Source organism: Prionailurus viverrinus, chromosome B3, assembly GCF_022837055.1.
Source record: "Prionailurus viverrinus isolate Anna chromosome B3, UM_Priviv_1.0, whole genome shotgun sequence".
Lineage (NCBI taxonomy): Eukaryota > Metazoa > Chordata > Mammalia > Carnivora > Felidae > Prionailurus > Prionailurus viverrinus.
Window position 1 is genome coordinate 13800721 of NC_062566.1, and position 26795 is coordinate 13827515.

Genomic DNA, 26795 nt, shown 5'->3' on the forward strand with positions numbered 1-26795 from the left:
TTAGAAAAATCACAGGTGGTATTTTTAACTTCCGTCAAAAAGTGAGTTGTTTTGCAGGGATTTAACTTCATGAGGTGCTTATGGGTGGATGCTCCCACCACCTACCAGGATGGTGGTCTTCCTGCTAGGACCGGTGGGCTGCCTGGAGGTAGCTGGTACTTGGGAACATCCATGCAGAGGAGATGGCAGTTCTGAGAACTGACGGGTGGGGCAAGGCTCCAATGAGCATGAGCCTGCCCACCTGCCACAGAGCATGGCCAGAGGGGCCACTGTCTGTACCTGTGTGCCCTAGTGCTCCTGTGCTGAGCAGTGGTGCTTGGTTAGTGCTAGTCTCACTTCAGCTGTCAGTAAATGCAATGATTGTTTGAGGCATTTGAGAGAGACTGGGGTGGGGGTTAGGGAAGGGGTGGCATCCGGGAATGGTAAGGCAGGTGTACCCATGTTACTGCCATCACGCCCAAGTGTAGGGCAGGTTCTGGCTTGAAGGCTGGCAGAGACCTGGTAGAGACCTTGGGTGGCATCTCACCCATATTGTTCTGACTGAAAAACTGGATATTTTGCTATCATGGCGCAGGGAAGTTCCCTAATTGAAGAGTATGCAGTAAGAACCAAGGTCACATGAGGCACCTGGGTGGCTCAATAGGCTGAAATGTCCGACTTTGGCTCAGGTCATGATCTCCCAATTAGGAAGTTTGAGCCGTGCGTGGGGCTCTGTGCTGACAGCTTGGAGCCTGGAGTCTGTTTCAGATTCTGTGTCTCCCTCTCTTTCTTTCCCTCCCCCCTCCCCCCCCCCCCACGACTCATGCTCTGTCTCTCTCTCAAAAATAAATAAACATTAAAAAAAAAAAAGAACCAAGGTCACAGAAGGGACCCACTGGCACTGATCACTTAGAGCTGAAATCATGTCTGGCCACTTAACATTGACCCCACTGGCCAGAAAATTTCAGGACTCTTAGAAATGTCTGCACATTGGCAAGAACATTGCAAAAGATGCTGGCAACAGCCCAGAGGTAGCTCAGATGGTGCCTTCTAAAGGGTACAAGTGCTTTTTACTTGGAAAATTGTCCCTAAAGAAATGTTCATCGCCACGCTGTAGGATGGGCCCTGTAAGTGTGTAAGTTACGAAAGAAAAAAATCCTCCACTTGATTTGCTAGCAGATTTATAGAGAAATGCCGGCAATTCCTCATTCTGGTGACAATGATAAGACCTGTGTTCACACCCCCCAAGGCCCTGCACATTCTCCATGACAACGCTGCAGCCCTGAGGGTCCAACTCCACCACCATCACGGCCTCCTTCCCCAGAAGGACACCTTGCCAAGACTCTTGGGCACCTAGTGCCTGTCACCCATGCATATCTGGATTTGATAACAAAGCTAGGCAGGGCCAGAGGGGTCTGGATATTGTCAAGCTTTTTTTCTGGAAAATCCCGTTTGGGGACTAGTTTGACTTTGCAGGGAAAAAAAATCCACTAGGGTTGAAATGGCCCCAGGAATCACCCTAGAGGTTCCATTTGTGTGTCTTGCTGCCTGCCTCCCCTTTTACTCTGTCTCCAAAACGCTGCCCTCAGCCATGCTTGGGAAGCAGAGAGAACAAACAAGACGCACTACCTTATGGGGTCAGTCGGTCCCAGGCCTGGAGGCAGGTTTCTGGTGTAAGTATAGTTAGGGGGAATAATAGTTTCTCTCTCCTGTGACCCCTAGACTTTAAAATTTTTTACATGCTTTTAATAGTTCCATGAATCTGGACATCAGAGATGGGTGTTGACTTTGGGAGGTGTGGGCGCCCCGAAGCATCAGTAGCCACATGGCTCCTGGGATGCAGTTTCTCTTTTCCAAGCAAAGTGAGAAGACCCCTCAGAAGCCCTTGGTCAGTGGACTCCTTGCTTATTAGTCTCATGCTGCAGCTGCTGGTCAATGAAGGCCAAACAAGGAAGAGTGAAAATCAGAGGCAAGCCCTGGTTTTCCTTTCTGTGACAAATGCACAGCAACCCTGCTATCCATCTGCCTGCTGAGGGCTCTGGGAGCCACCGCCTCCTCCGGCTCTCAGTGGGCTCACCTGCTGAGGACACAGCTGAGGCAGCCTGGCCTCAACCATGAGGAGGGCACATGTCTGTGGCTGAAGGCAAGGACTCTCTCATGACAGGTGCAGACCCAACTGAGTCAGCAGGAAATATGGCACATACAGCACAATGGAGGGTGGCATCATCTGAGTCATGGCCCTCTGGGCACACACCCTCTTGACTCCTACCCCAATTCCAGCTGCTGTACACATCAGGAGGATGGCCATTCTGATGGACAAATAGGACCGTTACGCTGGGCCAGGGAGCCTTGTGTCAGGAGGGCCCAGCTTCAGGTGAGCCCCCAGCTCAGGCAGATTTAACGCAGGTGGAAGGTGCACTTCTACCCATCCCCTCTCCCTCCCTCTCTTTTTCCTTTTGTCTTCTTGAATGTTACTTATCATCATTCTAATGAGTTGCAGACATCCAACACCAGGATGGCTTTGGGGACTAAATTGCAGTTGTCCCCAAAGCCAGCATATTGAATTGAATTCCCAGCACATTCAATTCAGCATACTGAACCACCTGTGAAGGAATCTGCTTAGCTCGATGAGATCTTTTATAGCTGAACAGAACATAGCTTGTCCAAAAGCACATGCACATACATCTTCCAGTCTTACCTTAGCATTCTACCTGTTCTTCCCTTCGTCGGAATGGCTAAAGTTATTTTAAGATTTTTGAGATTATGATGTCGCCACTACTCTTCCAGCCACCTCAACTCCCAGCTGGCCTATAGATAAGCTTCATGCTCAGTCACTGCTGAGGGAGGGAGGGGTGCCAAGCTGCCGGAGACAGCACCATGGGTGCCTTATGGAGAAAATCCGTTCCCTCCCCAGGGCTCTGCCCCTCCCTGAAACCTTCTGGGGTGAGGGAGGCTCCCCTCCAAAGAAAGCCCCACCAAAGATACAAGGAAAACATGTCACCTGGCACTTGCCGTGCACACAGAGGTCGGTCTCATAGGGCCCGCAAGGTGTGCCATCCAGGACTCTGTCGGCCACCAGCAGCGGGGACTCCTTCCCAAGGGGTGAGCAGTAGAGTTCACATGGTTTATCTGAGGAGGGAAAGGGGAAGGTGGACATTGATGTGGGAAGTGGTTTGTGGGCCATGCAAGGTGCAGGTGCATATGGATGGTGGCCCAAATGATGAGAGGTCAGCATGGAATAAAGGTCACAGGAACCTGGCACATGCTCAGAGACATGGACCTGCCCCTTGGGACACTCAACACAACAAATGGAGAAAGACCCTCAGGCACAGGTGAACAACACGTGGGTGAGGGCTCTGTGGGCTTTTATTCATCTTATTCTTCCTTTTCTTTAAGACATTAAAAATACCAGGTTGAAAAAGCATTTTGTTGTGTGCTAACATCTAAGTGAGTTGAATATATATGAAGGGTGAGACTAGGAGCGTCTCTTGTTGTGGGGGCTGGAAAGGGGGAGAAGGTGAATCAGAATGCCTTTGGGTAGGAGGGGGGTGTGAGCCCCATGGATGTCTCTACAGCAGTGGCTTTTACTAAAAGCTTTAGTGCTCCACTGGCTGTTGGATAAAAACTGCAGGGCTGAGATATGTAGCAAGAAGGTCCTGGAAGAAACTGAGCAGGAGTAAAATACAGGAACATAGCAGCCTCTAGGACAACTTGGAAGGGTCATGTCAGAACCAAGAGAGCTCCTAGAACATGACAAGCTCTCATGCCTTTGCCAAAACTCTTCTTTCTGCTTGGAAACCTCTCTCTGCACATAGCTTTCTGGGAGATTCCTATCACCCTAGAAGCTTCTACTCCAGAGCTCTCTCCTCTCATGCCATCTCTGACATGGAATCTCCCTCTGCACTTTGCTTATGCCTCCATTAAAGCCCTTAACTATTATCCTATTGTTTTATAATTGTTTGAGTAACTTCCATATACAAGAGGGTTTCTTATAAGGTGAGTTCCATTGCTAAAAGAGTTTGAAAGGGATGGATTTTAATTATTATCTTTGGATTTGAAGAACTGAGAGTACTTGGAGCCCCTGGAGGACAAGGGACTGAGATTTTCTCTCTTGTCCTCAGGCCAGGTCCAGGACCTGGATTGCAGAAGGACTTGGTAAATATTTTAATCTTTCCATATAAACTTTAGAATTAGTTTTTCAATATCTACAAAATAACTTCCTGGGATTTTGATCGGGATTGCACTGAATCTATAGGTCAAGTTGACAAGATCAACTGACATGACAATATTGATTCTTGTCATGAACCATTGAAACATGGAATTTCTCCCCATTTAATTTTTTAAATTCATTCCTTAGAGTTTTTCTCATATAGATCTTATACATATTTTGTTAGATTTATACCTAAATATTTCATTTCTTGGGTGCTCGTGTAAATGGTATTGTGCTTTTAATTTCAAACTCCATTTGCTCATTGCTGGTATACACAAAAGTGATTTTTGTACATTTACTTTATATCTTGTAACCTTGCTATAATCATTTACTAATTCCAGGAGTTTTTTTCTTTTCTTCTATTTTTTTTTTGTTTTTTTTGTTGTTGATTCTTTTGGATTTTCTACATAAATCATCATGTCATCTGCAAACAAAGGTAGTTTTATTTTTCCTTTCCCAATTTGTGTATTTTTCATTTCCTTTTCTTGTCTTATTGCATTAGCTAGGACTACCAGTATGATGTTGTAAAGGAGTGGTGAAAAAAAAAATCCTTGCCTCATTCTTGATCTTAACAGAAAAATCAAGATTCTTTTTTTAATAAATGAATGGATTTTGTTCTTCCGTATGTAACTGAGAAAGAGGAATGCACCCTTCTCTCTCTGTGTCACCTAATTCCAATGATGTTTATGTGATTATTTTGCAAGGAAACCTCCAGAGAGAGAAACAGCAGCACGTCTGTGCTGCCTCTGTCAGGCCCTTTGTTTCCATCATGATCTTTCTCCACTGGGTCCTTCGACTGGTTTCAGGTGAGGAAGAGCAGGGGTAGAAAAAGGCTTCTGGAGTTGACTTGGCCTCAGAAGACCTTGACATTCCAGCTGGATAGTTCTTGTCAGAGCAGATGTGCTGTCTCACCCAGGCTCTGCAGCTTTCATGACTGAATGACATTCACTAAACCACCACCATTTTCAGCAAAGCTCCTCTCTCATGTCTCACCTCCATTTTCCAAAGCTCCTCTCTCATGGAGCTCTGCTGACCAACATGCCCAGTGGGATGTCTTGTCTTATAATACTAGAGAGAAGCTACAGAGGTTCAGTAGAAATGTTCAGCTTGTTTGTTCCAGTTAGTTGTGGGCGGAAACTGCTGTGAAGAGTAGTTTCCCAGGTAAGTAAAGTAATGATGTTTCAATGTTTATTCATTCAAAAAACAGGAATTGAGCCCCTCCGCCACACAAGGCACTCTTGTGGCACTGTGGGGAAAGAAAGATGAGTAGTATATGCTTTTCAAGGCCCTGGTGGTCTAAGGGACAAGTACACAGCAAATCCCAGAAGAGGCAGACTGTGAAAAGCCACATGAAATAGACCTGAGCTGTCAGAGGACAGGGCATTAAGTGGAAAGAATGACCCATTTCCCAGCTAGCAGGCTAGAGGCAGTTGTCCCTCCATTTAAGTGGAATGACCCAGGAAGGCAGCCAGTGGAAGAGGTATGGGAAACTAAAATGTAAACTGAGATCAGGTTCTGGGAGGCTCATCTGACAAAAATTTTGAGGTGCTCTTTGGGACCTTGAGGTTTCCTGTGAGCACCTTGGGGAATTACTGGGAGAATGCAGCACCACAGCCCCCAGTCTGAGTTGACGGGTATATCTTCTTCACATCCTAGGTAGGCTTCCTCTAATGTTACATTGTAAGGAAGGAAGGGTCCCCTGGGTCCAAGAAATCTTAAAACTACATATTTTACCTTTAAACTGCCTCAATACTTGGCATAACTGAGCTTTGAAGTGATTTGTACAATAGCAGTAATAATGGTGATGATTTTGATAAAATCATAAATAACATTAATTATATTCCGTGTACAAGGCAGCATGCTAAGTAGTACCTGTGCACTTCAGGTGGGTGCTGTCATTGCTCCATCTTATAGATGAGCATGTGAAGCTCAGGAAAGGTACAGGCTACCCAGAGTCCCTTGATTGGCAGGGCCAGACCCTAGCCTCTTTGTGCCAGCCTAGTTTTCTTTCGGACACTGGGGGCCAAAAAAACCAAGAGACAAAATGGTGTTACTGAAAACAAACCACTAGTTTCATGAATGTTTCTGGCTTCTGAATATACTCTGACTTGAGCAGAAATGGAAATGGGATTTGGGTGAAAAAGTAGAGGGTCTTTTGAGACAAGTTAGAAAGACCAGACTTCGAGGGGTAAAGACTTTTGGGGGCCCTTTGGTGTAAACAGGAAAGTAGAGATTCTCCAAAGCAGGGGGGTTGACCTCAAATGGAGGATTTTCAGCAATGACCCCAGGCAAGAAAGTATACTCAACTCCATCCACACTGGACTCTTGCACCTGCAGACACTGTCCTCCTTGGCTTGGGAAGTCTGGGGGCACTCAGACTCCAGAACAGCGTTCAGACATAACACTTCCTTCCTTTGCTCAGACTGAAACTCCATTTGTCCATCTCCTTTTCTGAGGTCTGTGCTCAGAATTTAGGGTAACCCACACCTCTAGGAAGGTGTAGTACTCTCTCCCAAAGGGACTCTGGACAACCTTTATAAAACTTGAGGAGAAGCCCCTCAAAATTCCCTGAATATTCCCATTGGATGGGCAATTAACCTCCAGATAAATAAGGTGCTGTGATTTTCTCTGAGCACAGTATCTTACATTCTTAGTACAGAAGGAGATCAAATCTTAAAAGCTATACAACCACACACTCCAAAGAAAGAAGCTTAGAGTGTCCCTCTTGGCTGATATGTGCCAAGATGAAATTCTGATTGAGGCTGGACTGTCTGCTGTAAATCCTGGTCTCTTGCTGGCCCACTTGTCTCCAGGACTCATATTTTGATGAAGAAACCACACAGGGCAGGGGAGATGAGCTCAGGGGCTTGAGGGCCACCTGATCATATCTGCTCATTGGATGCCTGGAGGACTCCTCCTGGTGCTTCATGATGAAAAGGACACTTGTGGCTACTGGCACTCTTGCTGTTCTCTCTGCCAAGTGGTTACAAGGTCTTACTAAGGTGGAGACACCACTGAATTTTGAGGCCATCATAAGTGCTCACTCCAGCTCTGGCTGGCTATCTTGTGTGTGTGGGGGGTACATGCTGAGGAGGCTGCTTTGTCCCCTATCCCCAAAGCTGCCCACCATGACTCCAAAGCCAAGCCTTAGTTGATTGGACCAGAAGCAGCCACTTGACTGTAGTTGTGCCACTCAGTTCTTTTTCTCCACCACAACCTCATAGCCACGCCTCAATTGATTAGACGAAGTGTAGCCACAGGTAGACCAATCAGAGTCTCCCTCTTGAAAAAATCAGCACTAAATTCTGATATGGAACAGCTGTGTCTGTTCATGATTGATGGATCTGAAATAAGTCTATACCCCCTTATCCATAATCCAGAATTCCAAAAAGCTCTGGAAACTGCAAGCATGTTCTTATATTTGTGGCAAACACATTTGGCAGCCAAACCAGGCTTGACTGACATGAGGCTGTTGGTAGTGTGCAGTATCCTCATTAGAGATTGTTCATGGATTACTTGGTAGAGACATCACATGCGTCCCTGGACTGTGGGGTGCTTTCCAGGGCTCCACTGGGAGTATTAAGTAATATACGGTCGATATACTGTTGTTACCTAACACCAAAAATGTTTGGCCATATCTGGCCCCAAAGCGCTCAGATAAAGGATAAAGGTCCTTTATCAGGAAAGGTGCTGTGGGTGACCCATCAGCCTGCATGTGGACAAATCATGAGAAAGCCAGTCTGAAGGTGGGGGGCAGGAAGATACAACTCACAAACACATTAGTTGTGGTGGGCATGGAGAGGGGGTTCAGATATTTTCAGAGGCCCTGGCCTCAGACCCTCATCCGGGCCCTCGGGATCTGAGACACCCTTCATCTTTGCAACAACTTTCTCTGTTTCATTAAGCAAGTGGAGTCAGCTTGGCCGGACTGCAGTCAGAGAGTCCTTAACCATCATACCCTCCAGCCCCTGGAAGGCTAAGACCCAGAGTGGCTTCTGCCATGCCGGGGAGGCGCTGGGAATGCACCTCCACGTCCAGACATGGCCTTCGCCAAGCTCTCCGACACTTCAGTGGGCATGTGGCCTGCTGGCTTGGGCGGGAAGGACTGAACTCCTGAAGGTTTCTACTTAAATGAGATTCCATGGGGAAAGCAGAAATGGGGTGGGTCTGGCAACAGGGCATCTCAATGGGTTTCTGTCTAAAGGCTTTCCCACCCAGAACTATTTTCTAAGGAGAGCCTTTGTCTTCTTTTGGAGATGGTATGGATTTGTGGTCCTGAACCCTCTCTTGGAAAATCTACCTCTGCAAGAATTCTTTTTTTTTTTCAGCAGGAGAAAAAAGAAAAAATATAGCTTCCCCTTTCTTGAACTGTGCGTCACTCGCCAAAGAATTCCGCAGTGATAGCAATTGTATGAATAGGGCAGTCATAATGGGCTTCGAGAGAGCCCAGAGCCCGACCACAGGAATCGTTCCCATCACGGCTGAGCTAGAATTGGGCCTTTTATAAGCCGATTTTTGAGAAGAACGCACTTGTAATCTGTATTCTCCCCCTTGCCCTCTGAATTGGCCATTTATTATTTTGTTTTCATCCTTGTTAAATGCTCCTTTCACAAATGCTGGCTTCTGTTTATATTTGACAGGGAAATGAAACCAAATATGCAAGAAGTCATGACAATTCCACCCCGGAGGAGGAGGTGTCAAGCTACCCTTGCAAAGCCCTGAACTTGGGGTCCCTCCTTCAAAGACAAAATGCATACTGCCTGCTAGCTGTCCTTATCAAATAGGGTAGCACTTTCCAGATCAAAGGCAGTAGCACTCTGGCTATAATTATTGATGGTTTTGGTAGAGAGACATGAAAAGTGAGTGGGCAAGAACATATTCTGAATCCGGCAAGCTTCCCCAAATCGCTGCCCTGAGAAGCTTCTTTGGAGGGGGTTCCAGGGCAGACATCAGTTTCAGCCACTGTGATGATAAGAGAACTAAAGAGCTCAGTGATCCAAAAGTGGTTACAAGTAAAATAGAAGCTTAATCTGGACTTGGAGAAATCTGTGGAAAACCAGCCATTTAAGTGGGATTTCTGCATCGAATAAAAGAGAACTGAAAGCTGAAGCAGACCAAGGAAAGAATAACAACTCTGTGTGCATAGCTGGGTGGAAATGGGTGAGTCTTTCTTAGATCTGACCTCTTTTTGCTCCTGACAAGCAGCAGAAGACACGACAGAGGGCCTAAGGAGTCTTTACCCAGCAGGCTGGGATGGCTGATGGTTTGGAAACAAGTCGGCTCCGCATCAGAACTGACTGCAGTGCTGGAAACAGCTTCTGCTTGGGGTTTGCTCCCTCCAGATTAGGGGCTTGAATGTGCTCGTGACATGTGGAAGCCTCCTGTGTCTTCCTGCATCTGAGGAATGGCCGGGCAGAGAGAAGTGAGGATCCTGGGCGAGCCCCTGCGTCCAGCTGCATGTGTTCCTTTGGGGAGGGCGAGTCTGCTCGGCCTCCTCTCTCCTTGGTCTGCAGAAACAGCTGAGGGTACGGAGGCCACTCTTCTCTTGAAGTCTTGGTTAGGTGATGGTATACCTACAATCACACAGCTCCAAACGGTGGTGTTCTTTTTTAAAAAGGAAAAGGTCTGGGGAGCTCCCAGATGCTTTTAAATGAGCCCATAGCTGAGCGGGTCAGTATTATCTGCGATGATTTAGAGCATCTCATGTTATTTTACAACTCAGTTCAAAGCACGTGGGTCAGGTTGCTGGGTTAAAAGCGACAGGTCTGAGGCCATTACTCCCTGTGATGCCTGGGTCTACCCCTACAGCTAGGTACACTTGACCCTGTAAGAACAGACTGCAGCATGTAGATTTTAGAAGTTCTTTAAACCACAAAGAAGAAACCTAAGACCTGGCACAGGAACTTCATTCTCCTATAGAAGCCTTAGAGACTCTGTTACTGCAGTTCTTATTAAAGCCTCTTCACTTGACACTTCTGAAGTCATGCTCTCTTACTCGAGTATGGGAAGCCAGATGATAGCTGGTTATTTTCTGAGTCACCTCCTCCAGAACTGGGGTCCCTCCCTGCTTCTTATCAGCTGCAGGCACTCAGATAAGTCCCATGACCCGTAACCTCTCCTCTCTGCATGGCTCATTATGCATATTAATTGAGATGATGTATGCAGAGCTAACCTGTGCCTGGCATATGATGTGCACAACAAATAGGACCATATTGTCATCATTACAATACAGTCTTATCTCCAGGAGACAAAAGTCTAAAAAACCCTGAACTAGGCCATGGCCACAGGAGGCTGTGTGGGTGGGTGGGTGGGTGGGTGGGGGGGAGTTTGGGGGGGAAGGCAGTCTTTATCAATGATAAATAGACATCACAAATCCTACAGACAAGATATACCACCTAGAAGTTTATCAGCCACTGGAAATGCCTGCAGCGGCCCATGGGGAAGCCTCCCTTGAGTTGGGAGAAATCTCTTGGAAGGAAAATGTGACCTGTGCCTATCATCGTCTTCAGCGAGTTGTGAACTGGTCTCCAAACTTTTTTTTTTTTTTTTCAAACACTCTAGGCAAAGAGTAAAAGCCAACCCCAAAACGAACCGAGAAAGAAATGCAAGAAAGCATCAACCTTGGAAATAGAGACAGCAGATACAGAGACCCACCATCCTGTCCCTGCAGAGCCTTGCTCTCCTCAAAGCTGGCCCTGGGCCCCTCAGCACATGGCACTGTGCGGCAGGCCGCCAGCACACCCGCCTCGCTGCAAATGGGGGTGCAGGACAATTCTGGTCTGCTGCCCGCCTCACAGCTGCTTTTAAGAAATCTCCCAGGGCTGGGTCATCCAAGTTCAACCCCACTGCTCGAGAAGCGGGCCCACTGCTGCCTGGGGTAGCAGGACTGGAGCGTCCTGTTGGATGGATTGCTGGGAAGGGGGGGCCCTGTGGGTTTTCCCAGGAGGTGTTTACATTCTTGGAGAAGGGGGGGCACTGTGAAAGGACGTGCCATATGCCTTTACCATCAACCACTACTGCTGTCAGCAGGCCCTTCTTCTTGCTGCTGAGCCGGTCATGCGTCTGGCACTGCTGGTCCCGGAAGCTGGGCAGGCCCTTGGGGCAGGGAAGGTTCTCGCAGACGGCGTGCTCCACACTGGCGCCCAGGCAGTGCGTGCCTCCAGGCCCAGGGCTAGAAGGAAGAGAAAGGTCCGTGTTAACCAGACAGTGCTGTGGAAACAGCAGGGGCGTTTGGATTTTGCCTCTCTTGCCAAAAGGGGGAGGGGCCAGGCAAAGTTTCCAAAGCACCCTCCCTCTGCTCTTACACACCATATCTCGGCAATCCCAGCCCCGTGCTGACGGCATGTTTAAGTGAGCCATCAGAAAAATGCATCCAAGAACTGTAAATCAGGGTCATCTGGAAATAGAATACAGTGAGTATAAGTTCGGCAAGATCCACAAATTGTGTCTTTCATCTGAACCTAAAACTTGGCCATCTGTAACACTGACAACCCAAAGGGGAATTTTTAGTGTGTGGGGTTTTTTGTTTGTCTGTTTGTTTGTTTTATTTTTCTATAAAACAAAGGCCTTTAAATGGCTCCTGCATACATTCTGGAGGTCGCTAAGTATGAGTAAATAGCTCGTTTACTTTATAATAAAAAGAATCAGAATGATTAATTAACTTGTTCATGGGCTTTGGGTGGAGACTGGTCAGATCCGGGCTCTGCAACCTTTGCTGGGGCAAGCGTTGAGACCAAATGTGATCAATGACACGGCATGGGTCCCAGCTCTGTGCTTAGACTGGGGTTCTAAGCAGTTCCGGAGACTCAGCTGTGTTCTCTGGCCTAGCCCGTGTGTGTGAGGGGCACTGAGGAGGAACAACAGGACGCTGGTCCAGCTGTAGCTGAAACGTGGCTCTGCCCACCGCTTCCATGAGGCCCTGGGGTGTCCCCATCAGGCTCTGAACCGAGCAACCTCAGTGGCTCCTTTCATTTCCACGAGACCCAAATCACCATGATGGAGTACCGCTATTTTCTCCCTGTACTTTTTACTGAAATTGAGCATTCAAGAGAAAAGAACGCAAATCACAATTGTTTTGCTCAATGGATTCTCACAAATTGCATTTACCTGTTGGCAAGATATTTTTGACACATTAACCATTTCATACTAAGTATTTCTTTTCCTCCCTTTGCCATTCCTTGTGTTTAGACAACTGGAGGCCACCCTCTGATCACATGAGGGGAGATATATCACAGCAGAAGTCCTCAGGCTTTTGTGTCACAAAAGTCTACACCAGGGGCTCTACAAACATTTTTGGCAAAGGGCCAGATGGTGAATATTTCTGTAGGAACTACTCAACTCTGCCACTGTAGCAAAAAAGGAGCCAGAGATGATGCATAAACAAAAGGGCATAACTGTGCGCCAATAACACCTTATTTAGAAAACCAGGTGATGAACCAGATTTGGTCCATGGGCCATTGTTTTCCAGCTCTTTGTCTGCATAAATGTGTTGGAGAAAACGTCTGGAATGGGAAGAAAGGCTTCTTTCATATCCCTATTACCATTTCATATACACCAGACAACATCTCTCTCACCTGGGCATGGTGACAGCCTTGTGAGAGGGTACATACTGGTGGATCTAGAGAGGGACCCTGAGTTCTGATCTCCAAGTTAGGAAATAGCAGAACCTCTCTGAGGTGTACAGGATCTGAGAACAGAGGGACCTTTTGTTCTTTTTCCTTCCCAGAGCACAAGGCAGGCAGCTGGATCTCAGAGAAATGATTGCATGGCATAGAGAGAGTCTCAGACAGCCTCCCCAAGAACCTAGGGCCTGCATACCAAGTGTGAACAGATGAATGGGTTCCTGTGCCACAAAGCACACTGTGGAAGAAACAGAGAGGGGAAAAGCCATGCGGACCAGCAGGAGGACATCTTCTTTGTAATAGACAAGTTCCCATGGCTGGGATCAGAGAAGGGATGGGTAAGGCTACAGATGCTGTATGGTGAGAAGTTCTGGGTTGAATTGTGTCCATCCTAAAATCATATGAAGTCCTAACCCCAATGCCTCAGAATGTGGCCTTATTTAAAAATAGGACCACTGCAGATGTAGTTAATTAAGATGAGATCATACCAGAGCAGGGTGAGTTCCTAATCCAATATGACTAGTCTTGTTATAAAAAGGGGAAATACAGAGATGGAAACACAGAGGGAGAGCACCATGCAGAGATGAAGACAGAAATCAGGGTGATGTTTCTATACTCTAAGGAACGACAAAGATCACCAGCAAGCCACTAAGCAGTTAGGAGAGGTGCAAGGAACAGATTCTCCTTCACAGCCTTCTGAAGGAACCAATCCTTCCAAGACCTTGATCTGGCAATTCTGGCCTCCAGAACTAGAAGTGAAAAAACTTGTGTTGTTTATGCCACCCAGTTAGTAGCAGTTGGTCATGGCAGCCTTAGAGGACAAACACCAGACGACACAAGGATCACTGAACTTAGCTGCAGACTCAGGGAAAATGGGGCAAAAACTCCAGAAGTGATTAAGAATCCAACATGGACTAGAATGGAGTTCAAAAACACAAATTAAAAAAAATCAAAAACACAAATGCAAATGAAAAATTGGTTTCTAGAAAAATAAAGAAAGCTATGTTTTCCTACACACTTCAGGGTGTGAACTGAGATCTGTGCACATCATGTAATTACACTCCTGAGATGTCACTGAGCTTTTTTTTTTTTTATTTAAAAAAAAATTTTTTTTCAACGTTTATTTATTTTTTTTGGGACAGAGAGAGACAGAGCATGAATGGGGCAGGGGCAGAGAGAGAGGGAGACACAGAATCAGAAACAGGCTCCAGGCTCTGAGCCATCAGCCCAGAGCCTGACGCGAGGCTCGAACTCATGGACCGCGAGATTGTGACCTGGCTGAAGTCGGACGCTCAACCGACTGCGCCACCCAGGCGCCCCGTCACTGAGCTTTATTTTAGCTTCCATTGTACCCACCTGTGTCAATTGTTTTTTCCAGGTTTGCATCTGACTGACCCTCATAAACCAACTAACTTTATGGTTAATAGCAGGTTGGTGGAGAGATTAGACAGGATGAGAAAACTCCTGGATCCAGGAGAAAGTGGGTCTGGAAGGATTCCTCATGTGCCTCAGGGTGCTTTCTTCCTGAACTCTGTTTATCTTGTTTCTTCTCCCTGTCCCTTCTCCCACGGGCAAGTCCCCTTTCAGCCACCCATCTAGCTCACTGTCCCATCTTCTCCACCCCCCACCCCGACTCTCTGTCCATCCTTGAGGCCACCTCCACCATGCAGCCTCTTTTTATTTTCTACCTGGAGCCTGCCTGTCCTGACCCGGCTTGGTTCTCTGCTATACTGCTTATCATCAACCTTGTGAAATGGTGAGCTAGATTACTGTCTTCCTCCTACTTTTCTGTAGCTTTTAGCAGAGGAACTTGCACAGGCAAGTTAACAAACCGTTAACAAACCATTAACAAAAGGTAGTTAGACTGAGTTGAACTATATTATCAAAATTTATCTTAAAATGACCAAAAGATAGGGGCGCCTGGGTGGCTCAGTTGGTTGAGCGTCCAACTTGGGCCCAGGTCATGATCTTGTGGTTAGTGAGGTTGAGCCCCATGTCGGGCTCTGTGCTGACAGCTCAGAGCCTGGAGCCTGCTTCTGATTCTGTGTCTCCCTCTCTCTGCCCCTGTCCTGCTCATGCTTTGTCTCTCTCTCTCTCTCTTAAACATTAAAGAAAAGACAATTTTTAAAAAATGACCAAAAGACAGAGCAAGGTCAGGAAGATGGTGGAGGAGGAAGCACCAGGGATCCATTTCTCCACTTAGATGATAATTGTATTGGCAAAAACTGTTTGAAGTGACCATTTTGAAATTCTGGAGTCTGTTTGAAAGCGTGCAACCTACTGGAAAAAGTTTGGCTGGTAAGCTGTGGTGAATTTAGATAAATGTCAGCCTTTATTGTGGTAGTGGCTATCTGTCCTCCACACTCCAGCCCCACAGCAGGCAGCTGTGCCTGTATTCCTGATGTGGCTGGCTGGAGCCAGGGTGGACAATGAGAACCTTATTCTCCAAATACTGGGGTTCTGTTCTGATTATTCAGTGCTACTTTTGATTTCTGAGATGTGGGGACAGAGGGTGGCCACCATTGTTGCAACTCCTCTGAGCTGAAGTGACTTCCAGGGAATTTCAATGAGCAATACATTTTTCCCTTCTTTTCTCCCTTTTGGGAATCAGATATTTAAGGATTAAGTCATTAAGAAGCAACTGCACATATGGGAAAATTTAGAAAGCCACCAAGTATGCTCAGGGAAAGATGAAGTCTCATTAAAGGCTTGAGAAGACCTTATACTTTCACTTAAGATTGATCCCCAGCATAGAGAAACTTTTTAACAACAAAGAAACAGCAAATCATGGGACGGGGGAAGCTGATTATCAAGGCTACATTATAAGATTCGAATGTCCAGTTTTCAACAACAACAACAACAAAATCACAAGGGATACAAAGGGAAAGGAAAGTATGGTCCAATCAAAGGAACAAAATACATAAGCAGAAACTGGGTCTGGGGAAACTCAGATGTTGGGCTTATTAGACAAAGACTTAAAACAACTGTCTTAAAAATGCTCAAAATACTGAAGGAAGATATAAATAAAAATGATGTATGAGAAAATGAGAGTATCAGTAGAGATAGAAATGATAAAAAATTAAATTCCAGAGTTGAAAAATATAATAACAGAAATAAAAAATTCACCAGGTGGTTCAAAAGCAGATTTAAGCAGGCAAAAGACAGAATCATCAAATTTAAATGTAGGGCAACTGAATTATTGTGTCTTGGGAGTGAAAAGAAAAAGAATGAAGAAAAATAAGCAGAGGGGATCTGTGGTAAATGACTAAGAGAGCCAATATACTCATTATGGGAGTCTCAGAAGGCGAAGAGAGAGGAACAGAGATTATTTGAAGAAATAATGGCTGAAAGCCTCCCATATTTGAAGAAAGGCATGAATCTACAAATCCAAGAAGCTCAACAAAATCCCAGTAGGATAAATTCACTGATACATTTTTCAATCAAACTGTCAAAAAAAAAAAAGAGAGAGAGAGAGAGAGAGAGAGAATCTTGAAAGTAGCAAGAGAGAGTCAACAAACACCACATACAAGACAATCTCAATAAATTATGAGCCTATTTCTCATTAGAAACTTTGGAGACGAGAAGGCAGTGGCTTTATACATTCAAAGTTCTCAAAGAAAAAAAATCTATCAACTAAGAATTCTATATCCAGCAAAACTGTCATTCAAAAAAATGATGGAGAAATTCAGACATTTCCAGATAAGTAAAAATTGAGGACGTTTTTGTTTGTTTTTATTTTTTTAATGTTTATCTTATTTTTGACAGAGAGAGACAGAGCATGAGCAGGGGAGGAGCAGAGAGAGAGGGAGACACAGAATCTGAAGCAGGCTCCAGGCTCCAAGCTGTCAGCACAGAGCCCGACCTGGGGCTCGAACTCACAGACCGCGAGATCATGACCTGAGCCAAAGTCAGACGCTCAACCAACTGAGCCACCCAGGTGCCCCCGTTTGTTTGTTTTTACTACCAGACCTGCTCTACAGAAAATACTAGAGAGTCCTTCACAGTTCAAATGAGAAAATGCTAGATGGTGACTTAAGGCCATATAAGGAATTAAAGATCTCCAGTCAAGCAGGCATGATGCTAAGCTTTGTAAGCACTAGAGTGATGCTAGAGAAAGAACAGACTTTTCTCTCTGGTTCTGGTAATTAATTCCTTTCAGCAGACTCCTGCAGTGGCCTGTGATGCAGACTACTTCCCTAGGGCAGCATTCATCCCATAGGGCACCTTCCAAGAACACCAATGCTTTGGGGAAATTCCCAGCCTGGTTTCAGGTGTAGTTTCTCCCCTTGGATAGCTTTCCCTAACACCCCTTAGTGTGACTTTCCAGAGGGTTCCACCAGTGCACCATCTCTGCAAACTTCTCCCTCATCCAATAAGCCTTAGTTTCATCCACTCCAACAAAGTCCAAGGAATCTCACCCATGTGTGTGTGTGTATGAGAGAGACAGAGACAGAGACAGAGACAGAGAGAGAGAGAGAGAGAGAGAGAAAGAAAGAGAGAGAGGGAGGGAGGGAGGGAGAAGGAAAGGGAGAGGCAGAGGGAGAGAGGGAGGGAGAGGGAGGGGAGGGAGGGAGAGAGAGATGGGCACCTTCATCTGTATTTGTTCCTTCTTTGGGTACTTTGCCTCAGATCCAATGACAGTGGCCACTTTTATATTTGCTCTTTCAGTGCTCTTCCGGTGTTCTCTTTATCTCTTAGCAGTTAATTCCCATTTGTTCAATCACCTGTTATAGTTAATTTTTTTTTTTTTACATTAAAATTTCCTGCTCAAAAAGAAAATGACTCAAAGCATTGATTTTTCTTGTTTTCCTTTGGGTCATTATTTGAACAACATAGGAAAAAGAGAGAAGCAATCCATGAGTAGCATGATTTCTTACCCAAATCATCCCAGTATGTCAATCCATGGCCAGCCCCTTCCTTCTTCATGACTGTGTCTATAATCTGGGTTATCTGAGAGCTACCATGACACCAGTGATGGCTTCCCAGGTATACACTGGTGTGAGACAACAGAAAGACACCCTCCATATAGGAAGAGAGAGGAGAATCAATGTGTGGGAAGGGTGTGTGTGACAGGGTGGTCCACAAACTGAAGTTCTGTGGTGGGAGGACTTGGAAGGAGGGGGCCAACTTCACCAAGGAACCCACGTCATGTGACTGTGCCAGGCTTCACTTGTATGGACACAAGGGCTTTAGGGCATGCTGTATTGGGGTTGGCAGACACAGGCAGGAGAGATCACCCTCCCCATGTCTGAGGAGCAGAGGGCTGAGGTTCTCATTCACTCTGATAAGATTCTCTTGGCTACGCAGCATGGATAAAATAAAAAGACACCTAGGAAAACCAAAACAACAGAAACCAAGCTTGGCATGGCTAAAATGAGGGACAGGTGAAATAACAGAATTCTGGTAGAAAAGAACTGTTCCTTTTTGAGGGCTAAAAGTAGGCCTATGTCCTTCCCTCAGCCTTTCCTAAGAGGGCTGCAAGGCACAGACAAGCCTGCCAGGCTCCATAGCCCCACAAGGACTCACGGAAATAGATGGGGATATGACACAGTAATTTGAAATCTCATCTTGAGGTGAGGTGTGGTCAGCTGAGGACACAGGTGAAGAGCTTATATATAAAGAGGCACTTTCACATACACTGCAATTATAGACTAATATGGCCAGAGGGCTTACCTGTTACCTGTTCTTTAGAACCATTACCTTGATAAATCTATGCAAGACATCTGAAGGGGTTTCTGCCTGCATCCTTCAGATGAGGAAATCAAAGATCTAATATCTTAGAACAAAGCTCAGTGGGTAAGAGGTGGAGATAAGAGGTGTGATTCCCAAGAGGTTCTGGATGCAGCTGGAGTAGGCTGGCAAGGGGGCTGCCCATCAGCTGTTGTGAGGCTGAAGCCAGCCTGACATACGAGTATAGTTAGCTGGGATATGATGGACTTTTCAAGAGGCTTCTCCCACATCAATCCTCAATTTCTACTTGTACTCTGTTGGTTTAAGTTTATTTGTTTATTTTGGGAGAGACAGAGATGGCGTGAGTGGGGGGAGGGGGAGAGAGAGAGAGAGAGAGAGAGAGAGAGAGAGAATCCCAACTAAGCTCCACCCTGTCAGTGCAGGGCATGATGCGGGGATCAAACTCATGAAACTGTGAGATTGTGACCTGAGCTGAAACCAAGAGTTGGACATTTAACCAACTGAGCCACCCAGGCGCCCCTCTGTTGGGACTTTATAAACATGAATAAAGTAGAAGATCAGATATAAAATGAAATGACTTGAATGGGCACATCATAAGAAAAGATATCCAAATGGCAAACACAGACACAAACAATGCTCAGCCTCATTACTTGGAAAGGAAATGCCAACGAAAACCTCAGGGAGATACCACTCTACACCTACCAGAAAGGCTAACGTGGAAAAGACTGACAATATGGGGCACTGGCGATGCTGAGAACAAGTGGAAGCCCACTGTGGCTCACGGCAGTGGATATGGTAGGGTTGCTCTGCAAAACCACACCCTCCTTCGGTCACATACACGCACATTAGGAGGCAATGACTCCTACCTGCTGTGAACATACACCTGCCCAACACACACACTTGACTAGATGGGCAGTACTGCAGCAGGAAGCATGCTCTAGAACAGGTGCCCATTTCTCTATGTTATACCTTGATAAAGATTTTTTTTTTAATGTTTATTTACTTTTGAGAGAAAGAGAGAGAGAGACAGAGGCATGAGCAGGGGAGGGGCAGAGATGGAGACACAGAATCTGAAGCAGGCTCTAGGCTCTGAGCTGTCAGCACAGAGCCTGACGTGGGGCTCGAACACACAACTGTGAGATCACGACCTGAGCCGAAGTCAGACGCTCAACCGACTGAGCCACCCAGGTGCCCCCTTGATAAGGATGTTTAAAAATAAGGACAGGGACGCCTGGGTGGCGCAGTCGGTTGAGCGTCTGACTTCAGCCAGGTCACGATCTCGCGGTCGGTGAGTTTGAGCCCCGCGTCGGGCTCTGGGCTGATGGCTCAGAGCCTGGAGCCTGTTTCCGATTCTGTGTCTCTCTCTCTCTGCCCCTCCCCCGTTCATGCTCTGTCTCTCTCTGTCCCAAAAATAAATAAACGTTGAAAAAAAAATTAAAAAAAAATAAAAATAAGGACAAACAATAAGGTAGAGAGGCTTTGGTGAGAGACTGAAAGTGTGGAGAGACAGGTGAGCTCCTGCAGGGCAGGACTGTGGCTTGTTAGGACAGGCTCTGAAGTGCCTTGGGCAGACCCCAGGGCAGAGCAGGGATAAGACAAGGGGTCACTGAGATGAACAGGAACCCAAGGCACTTTCCCTCATGGGTGGATAAACACGTAGAATCAGGATAAGAGGAAGAGAGACACTCCAACTGAGTGACACATGTTTTTTGCTCTGTTCTACTCAATGAAGATAGATTATAAGATAAAGTCACAAAAGTGGTTCAGACCTGCTCACCATCTGGAGGCACAGACTGCTTAACGGACAGCAGCTCCAGGTGCCAGGGGTAGGGTGGGGCTGCTAACGTCCTTTCAGGGCAGCAGACATCCCAGGTTTAAGGCCTCCCCTTCAAGGTATCCAAGTAACACATGTTAACTTAGGTTCAAGCGTAGAAGACTGAGATTTTAAAAAATCCATCCGTGGGAACACCAGGTCACTGGCATTTTGAAAGTAGACACATGGGGGCTTTGCTTTGGAAGCAAAAAGCAAGTATAGGCATATAGCTTCACATCCCACCCCAAGGCTTCCTGCTTGGTCTTAGGAGGCTGACTGCTCTCCTTCTGGATGCTCATGGGGTGATGCTGTGTGCTAACCCCAGCGCATTCCATATCTATGCTCCACTCACCTTCTGGTCCTTCTCTGACAGAGCGGGCTTCTCACACAAGACCATCTGAACCCTTTCTCCTGACCCTACTTCTCCAGCCCTCTCCCTGAAACACAAGCCTCCTGATGGGGTACCAGAATTCAAATTGGAGATGAACTTTCTGCCTTGCAGTCTTTTGGCAGAAACTACCACCCACAGTGACACAAAATTATGGCAGGAAGGGGCGAGCCCAGGAAGCTGGATTAAAAACACGGATGGTCCCCAAGGCCTTGATGTCAGCTGGCAAGAAATATGAATTCCAAGAGCTGTAAAGACCAAGGCTAGAGAGAGAAAAAGGTGGGGTGGGGGAGCGGACTCTCTTGCCAGTATTTTTGGACAGTGAATAAACCAGCTGCAGAAGACGGGGAAGGAGCCAGGAATACAAAGTGAGGTGGGGGGGGGGGGAGTTGGGTAGGGAGAGGTTGGTGGGAGCGTTCCAAGTCCGAGATGTTCATAGCAGTGTGATTCGGACATCCTTGGGAAATCTCAAGGCAGCGAGCCTGGTGATTTAAGGAGTGAGCCAGGCAGAGGACATTGTTTTGGTCAGAGATTGGCTCCAGGTCCTCGATCAGCTGTGCTTTGTAACAATCACCACGTCAGGCTTCTCTGCCAAAGCAGGTTAACAACTGTTGCCTGGACTTCGTAAAACGCTGTCTGCATCTCCCCCGGAAACACCTGGGGCTGCCGCTAAACCACCCACCCAAGGACTGGGCCCTTCTCTTCCCATTCACCTGGGGTGGTTCCCTGAAAGGGAAGGAACCTTATAGAAACTACCTGGGGGAAAGAGCCTGTTGTTGCTTTCCAGAACGGAAAACAGATCTATGCTGTTATTATGAAAGGTTGGACAGGCTACCGAGGCATAAATATTACAAATGCAAAGACATAGTGTTTCTGTCACATGGAGTAAACAAGGCTGGGCTACATTTTGGACTTTGTTCTTGAGAGGGCCCTGAGCCTCCCTAGTTGTGGCCTACAACTTTGCCAGGGTTGGGCAGGTGTGTGAGAAGGTGACCCTCATGTGTAGGGGAACCTGAACCCCACTCATGGCTGTTCACGGCATCTAGGCCTCAGTGAGGTGAGACAGTACAAGAAAGGGGGGGCTAACTGGTGATCTGCCTTCTTGGCATAATAATTTACAATAACCTTTGTGTTTGGGGGGGGGGAGAACAGTATGAAGTATGTCTTCTGGGGCAGTAGAAAAGCAGAGACTGCTTTTTCTCAGCCAGCATGCATCCAAGTGATGAGGTAGGAAGCGCATATCATTGAGGATCATTCTGCTATAAGCACAGAAAGGAGAATGGTGCCCAGACAGGTGTGGCCTTCATGGAGCCCAGAGGCCAGCAGGGGGAGGACAGAGTGAAAACAAGCGAGCAAGTACAAAAGAGTAATTACAAATTGTTATCATACCTGTAAAGTAGAAAGAGGGTGCTGAGAGAGAGGGTAAAGCAGGCACCCAGTCTGGTGCAAGGTGCTCAGGAAGGAGGCCTGAGAGGACATTTAGTTAGAGACCCAAGGAGAGACACAGGCAAGCTGGGGAGAGGGAAAGGAATACTGACAAGTGTTTGGAGCCTGAAGTGCTGTATCTTAGGACAGAAAGGAAGCTGCAGTGAGTTGAATGGTGGCCCCTTCCCCTCCAAGATAATCCTACTCAGAACCTTCGAATGTGACCTTAATTGGAAAAAGGGTCTTGGTTGATGTAATTAAGGATCTCTTGGGGTGCCTGGGTGGCTCAGTCAGTTGGGGATCTGACTTTGGCTCAGGTCATGATCTGGTTCATGAGTTCAAGCCCCACATTGGGCTCTGTGCTGACAGCTTGGAGCCTGGAGCCTGCTTAGGATTCTGTGTCTCCCTCTCAAAATAAATAAACATTAAAAACAAAACAAAACAAAAGGATCTCTTAATCATGAGATGAGGTCATCCTGAATTAGGGTAGGCCCTAAATCCAACTACAGGGGTCCTTAGGCGAGGAGAAGACACACCAAGAAGACCATGTGAAGACAGAGGCAGAGACCAGAGGCAAGTCTACAGGGGCAAAGAATGCCAAAGGGCACCGGAAGCCACCAGAAGGTCAGGGAGAGGCATGGGTGGGATGAATTCTTCAATTTCAAGAAGGAATCAATCCTGCCAATACCTTGATTTCAGACTTCTGGTTTCTAGAATGGGGCGAGGAGGATAAATTTCTGTTTAAGACACCAAGTTGTGGTCAGTTATTACATCAGCCCCAGGAAATGAATACAGAGGCCATGGTCAAGAGTATGGATTTTATTCTAAGTGCAGAAGGAAATGATTGACAGGGCTGAAGCAGGAAGAAATATAACTGGATTTATGCTTAAGTAGATCTCTCTGGCTCTGTGTGGGAAATGAATCTGGGGGACAAGGAGCATGTGGGAAGCAGGGAGGCCAGTGCAAAAGGTCTGAAAGAACAATGGAGCCTCGTTGCTAGGTTCTAAACTAGCTGTGTGACCACGGGCAAGTTACCTAACCTTTCTACCACTCAATTTCTAATCAGTGGGGCCAAAAAGAATACCTATCCTCATAGGGCAGCATTTTTACATGATTCACTTTCTGTAAATGCACAGGCGGGAACGTGGCACACGGTGTGGGCTCACTGTATTTGCCATTCTTCCCCTGAGAGGACACGGAGGAGGAAGAGAGGGGACAAGAGGACCACTCACAGACTCAGGGGCTTTGGACTGTGGCAATGTCACAGAGGGTGGTGCTATGAACTGAGTGGGGAAGTGGGCTGGGAGGACAGATCAGTTTGGGAAGGGTCAGGTCCAGGAGAAGACCAAGGGAAGTCGGCGAGGACTTTTTAATCTGTTTTTGCTTGTCACTATAAGCCTATAACTAGCTGAGTCCTTAGTCCAGAGTCAGAGCCTTGTCAAGGTGTGTGAAGGCACCATGTTGGAAAGGTGTCATTGCGAAGGGGCACAGGAGCCAGGAGACCTGAGAACACCAATATTCTCTTTCTGGTCCTTCTACCATTGCGTGCCCCACAGGATGTTGTTGGATGACAGAGATCAGACATAAAGACTTCCCTCTCAGGGATGTGTCAGTGCCCATAGCCATCTGATGTGCTAAGACCTGCATACCCCTCAGTGGCCTGTTTGTGGTAGCCTGACAAATCCCCCCCATTCCTCAATGATAAAACACAGGAAGAGGGGCAAGGAGAGATAAAGTCCATGACCACCACTGGGTGGGGAGGAAGGGCACCTGATAAAGAAGAGGAATGGAAGATTTTTACAACTTTGGGATTTCTGGAACAGCCTCTCTCTTGAGGCCACTGGGTGTGGAGGGATAGCGTGAGGACCCAGCCCATGAAATCCCACAGCAGGCCAGGCCAGGGAAGCACGTTAACTTGGCTTTCTGAACTAGGGGTTCTTTAGGAGTGGGTGGGCAGAAAGCAGCTGGGATGAGAACAGTGGGTAGAGCCAAGGCATGGGGGATGCCTTAGCCAACATCATGCCAAGAAAACAAAGTCAGGGCCCTTAAAAGTTGTGCCCAATGCATCTGCTCAGCATCGATGACATCTTATTCTTGTAAGGGTTGTCCTTACCTGAATACAATCCAATTGTCAACCGTCTCTGGGCACAGGGTCCTTCTGGGCATTTAAAGGTTCTGATAGGCCCCTACTGTGACATTTCCTGGGTGACATCTGGTGTGGAATGCTGTGCCAAAGGAGACCAATCCTCGGCTAGAGTACAGGAGCTCCAGATGCAAACATGAAGCATCCATGGCAGCTATAAGTCTTACAACAAAGCCTTTCCGTGTAAATCACCCTCCTCTGAGCCTCAAACAGTGCTGTGAGTTAGGGGGCAGGGCACACAGTCTCATCCCATCCCCAATCTTCCATTAGTGCTAATATAGAGAAGGACCATATACTAAAGACAGACCATGTATGTTATATGTATGCCCATGAATTATTCCAACTTCAGACAGAGACACAGGTAATAGCCATCACCTGCTATAGGGAGTGGCCCTGGGACTTGAAGCCTTCTCTGTTTCACTTTGAAGTCCAGCTCTTCCCACCATACCGTGCCAGCTCCCTCTAATGGCAAAACTGATATCCAGAGGGAAGAAGGGGCTTCCTTGAGGACACACGACCAACAATTAAGCCAGGCCTAAATCTCCGCATCCTGATTCCAAATCCAGAGCTCTCTTCTCAGGGCCAGAGATGGAACTATTTTAACTTCCTTACAGAGCCATGAATAAATGGAAACATCTATTAATTTCTCACCATTTAGCAAAACAGGCTTTCTAACCTTCTACACATCTGTGATGGTTACTTTTATGTGTTGATGTGACTGGCCACAGGGTGTGCAGATGAAAGGTTATTTCTGGGTGTGTCTGTGAGGGTTTCTGGATGAGGCTGGCAGCGGGCCTGTGGACGAAGTAACGTAGATGGCCCTCCCTAATGGGCATCGTCCAATCCCTAAAGGTCTGAATAGAACAAAAGGCAGAAGAAGAAGGAATTCACACACGCACCCTGCGCCCCCTACCCCCACTAGGACCTCTCTTCTCATCTTCTCTTGCCCTCCCCTGGGATTTCACCATCAGCTCCTTTGGGTCTCAGGCCTTCAGACCTGACTGGATGACATCACCAGCTTTCCTGGGTCTCCAGCTTGCAGATGGCAGATTGTGGGACCCCCTCAGCCTCCATAATTATATGAGCCAAGTTCTCATCGAGATTCATACATATATTCGTTGATTCTGTTTCTCTGGAGGATCCCAGTATAGCCTCTATGCTTTTAATTAAGAAGTCATTCCTAAAAGATTAAAGACACACCTATTATTTTTCAGCCACTCTGCTAAATACCGGAAGGAAAAGTTTTAACAAGACACAGTATGTGATGCCAATTCTTATAGCACTACTGGGGGAAAAACAGTATTCTTGACGTTGACTAAACTGTGTGCATGTTTTCCTTTAATCGGGAAATTCTTGACCTTGGCTGGCCATTGGGTTCACCTGGAGAGATTTAAAACATCCAGTTCCTGGGTCCCATCTCCAGAATTTGTGAATTAATTGGTCTGGGATACAGCCTGGGCTTCATGATTTTTAAACACAGGAGGGATTTGCTAATTATTCATCACCATGACTTAATTATGGATATAAAGCATTTCTTTTTCACTGATAATTTATAACTTGCTCTTTTTGAAGTGAATGTGATGAAGCTGATGGCACACAGGACATGAAACAGACTCTTTTAAGAAATACTAAAAATGGGAAATTTCAGAGGAGACGAGAAACACCTGTGGGCAAGGAATTTTTATAATTAAGCACAACATCTACCCCTGAGCTTTCTGGAGCAAATGTGCCAAGAACAAGAGGGGTCATGGTGTCTTCTAGGTCAATAAAAGGAAGCTTATAAGATAAAAAACAAGAACAAAACAAAACAAAACAACCCAAAAAACAATTTTCTCTCAAATCGTTCTAAAAGGACCCATGAAAAGTATCTGCATGTACAGGACAGCTGAACCCCCAGGTGCTTTGTGACTCATCAACAGCCAGGCAGCTCCCAGATCAGCTAAGAGCCAATCGAAAGGTGAGCCTCTCTTTCGAAGGTCCACAGGCCTCCCCGGAAGGTCCCCTAAGGAAGCTGCAGGCCAGGGGAGTGTGTCACGCAGCTGTCTCAGGAAAGCTTTCTAGCAAGGCCCACGTGAGGAGTAAGGAGCCATGGGACTCAGGGTATCTGTGCTCACAGAAAGAGCTCTGTCGAAGTTGAGGTGGCCTATGACACACTCAACACCCTGCGTCCGTGGCCCTTGGAGGGACTTGGTCTTACTTCCGCTCAAATTCTCGCAGGAGACAGACCCTCCTTTGCCTAAGGCAGGAAGAGCTGCTGCTGGGAAACCCCGATCAAGGCACCCTGGAGAATGCCTGCTCAAGGGGAACTTACGGGGGGTTGTCACATTTCCTCTGCCGGAAGCGGGCTCCCGTCCCACACGTCCGGCTGCACATGCTCCACGCGCCCCAGGGGCTCCAGTCTCCGTCCACGTGCTCCGGGATGGGTGTCTTGCTCACGCACTCCCCTGCGCGGCACCACTGAAACACAGCAGGGGGGCCCCAGGGGCCCTCAGTGCCCAAGGATCAAACCTGCTCACTCACCCAGT

At 46.9% G+C, this 26795-nt stretch overlaps 1 protein-coding gene across 4 annotated transcripts in view; it reads right to left on the bottom strand.

Moving 5' to 3' along the window:
* ADAMTS17 (ADAM metallopeptidase with thrombospondin type 1 motif 17) overlaps positions 1-26795 on the bottom strand; it is a 352557-nt gene that overhangs the window by 114000 nt on the left and 211762 nt on the right. For all 4 annotated transcript variants that reach the window (XM_047864329.1, XM_047864330.1, XM_047864328.1 and 1 more), the window contains exons 12-14: positions 26582-26727; positions 11194-11360; positions 2981-3108 (exon numbers count right to left, since the gene is read on the bottom strand). In XM_047864329.1, the coding sequence (XP_047720285.1) occupies positions 2981-3108; positions 11194-11360; positions 26582-26727 (441 nt within the window). The remainder of the gene's footprint in view (positions 1-2980; positions 3109-11193; positions 11361-26581; positions 26728-26795) is intronic.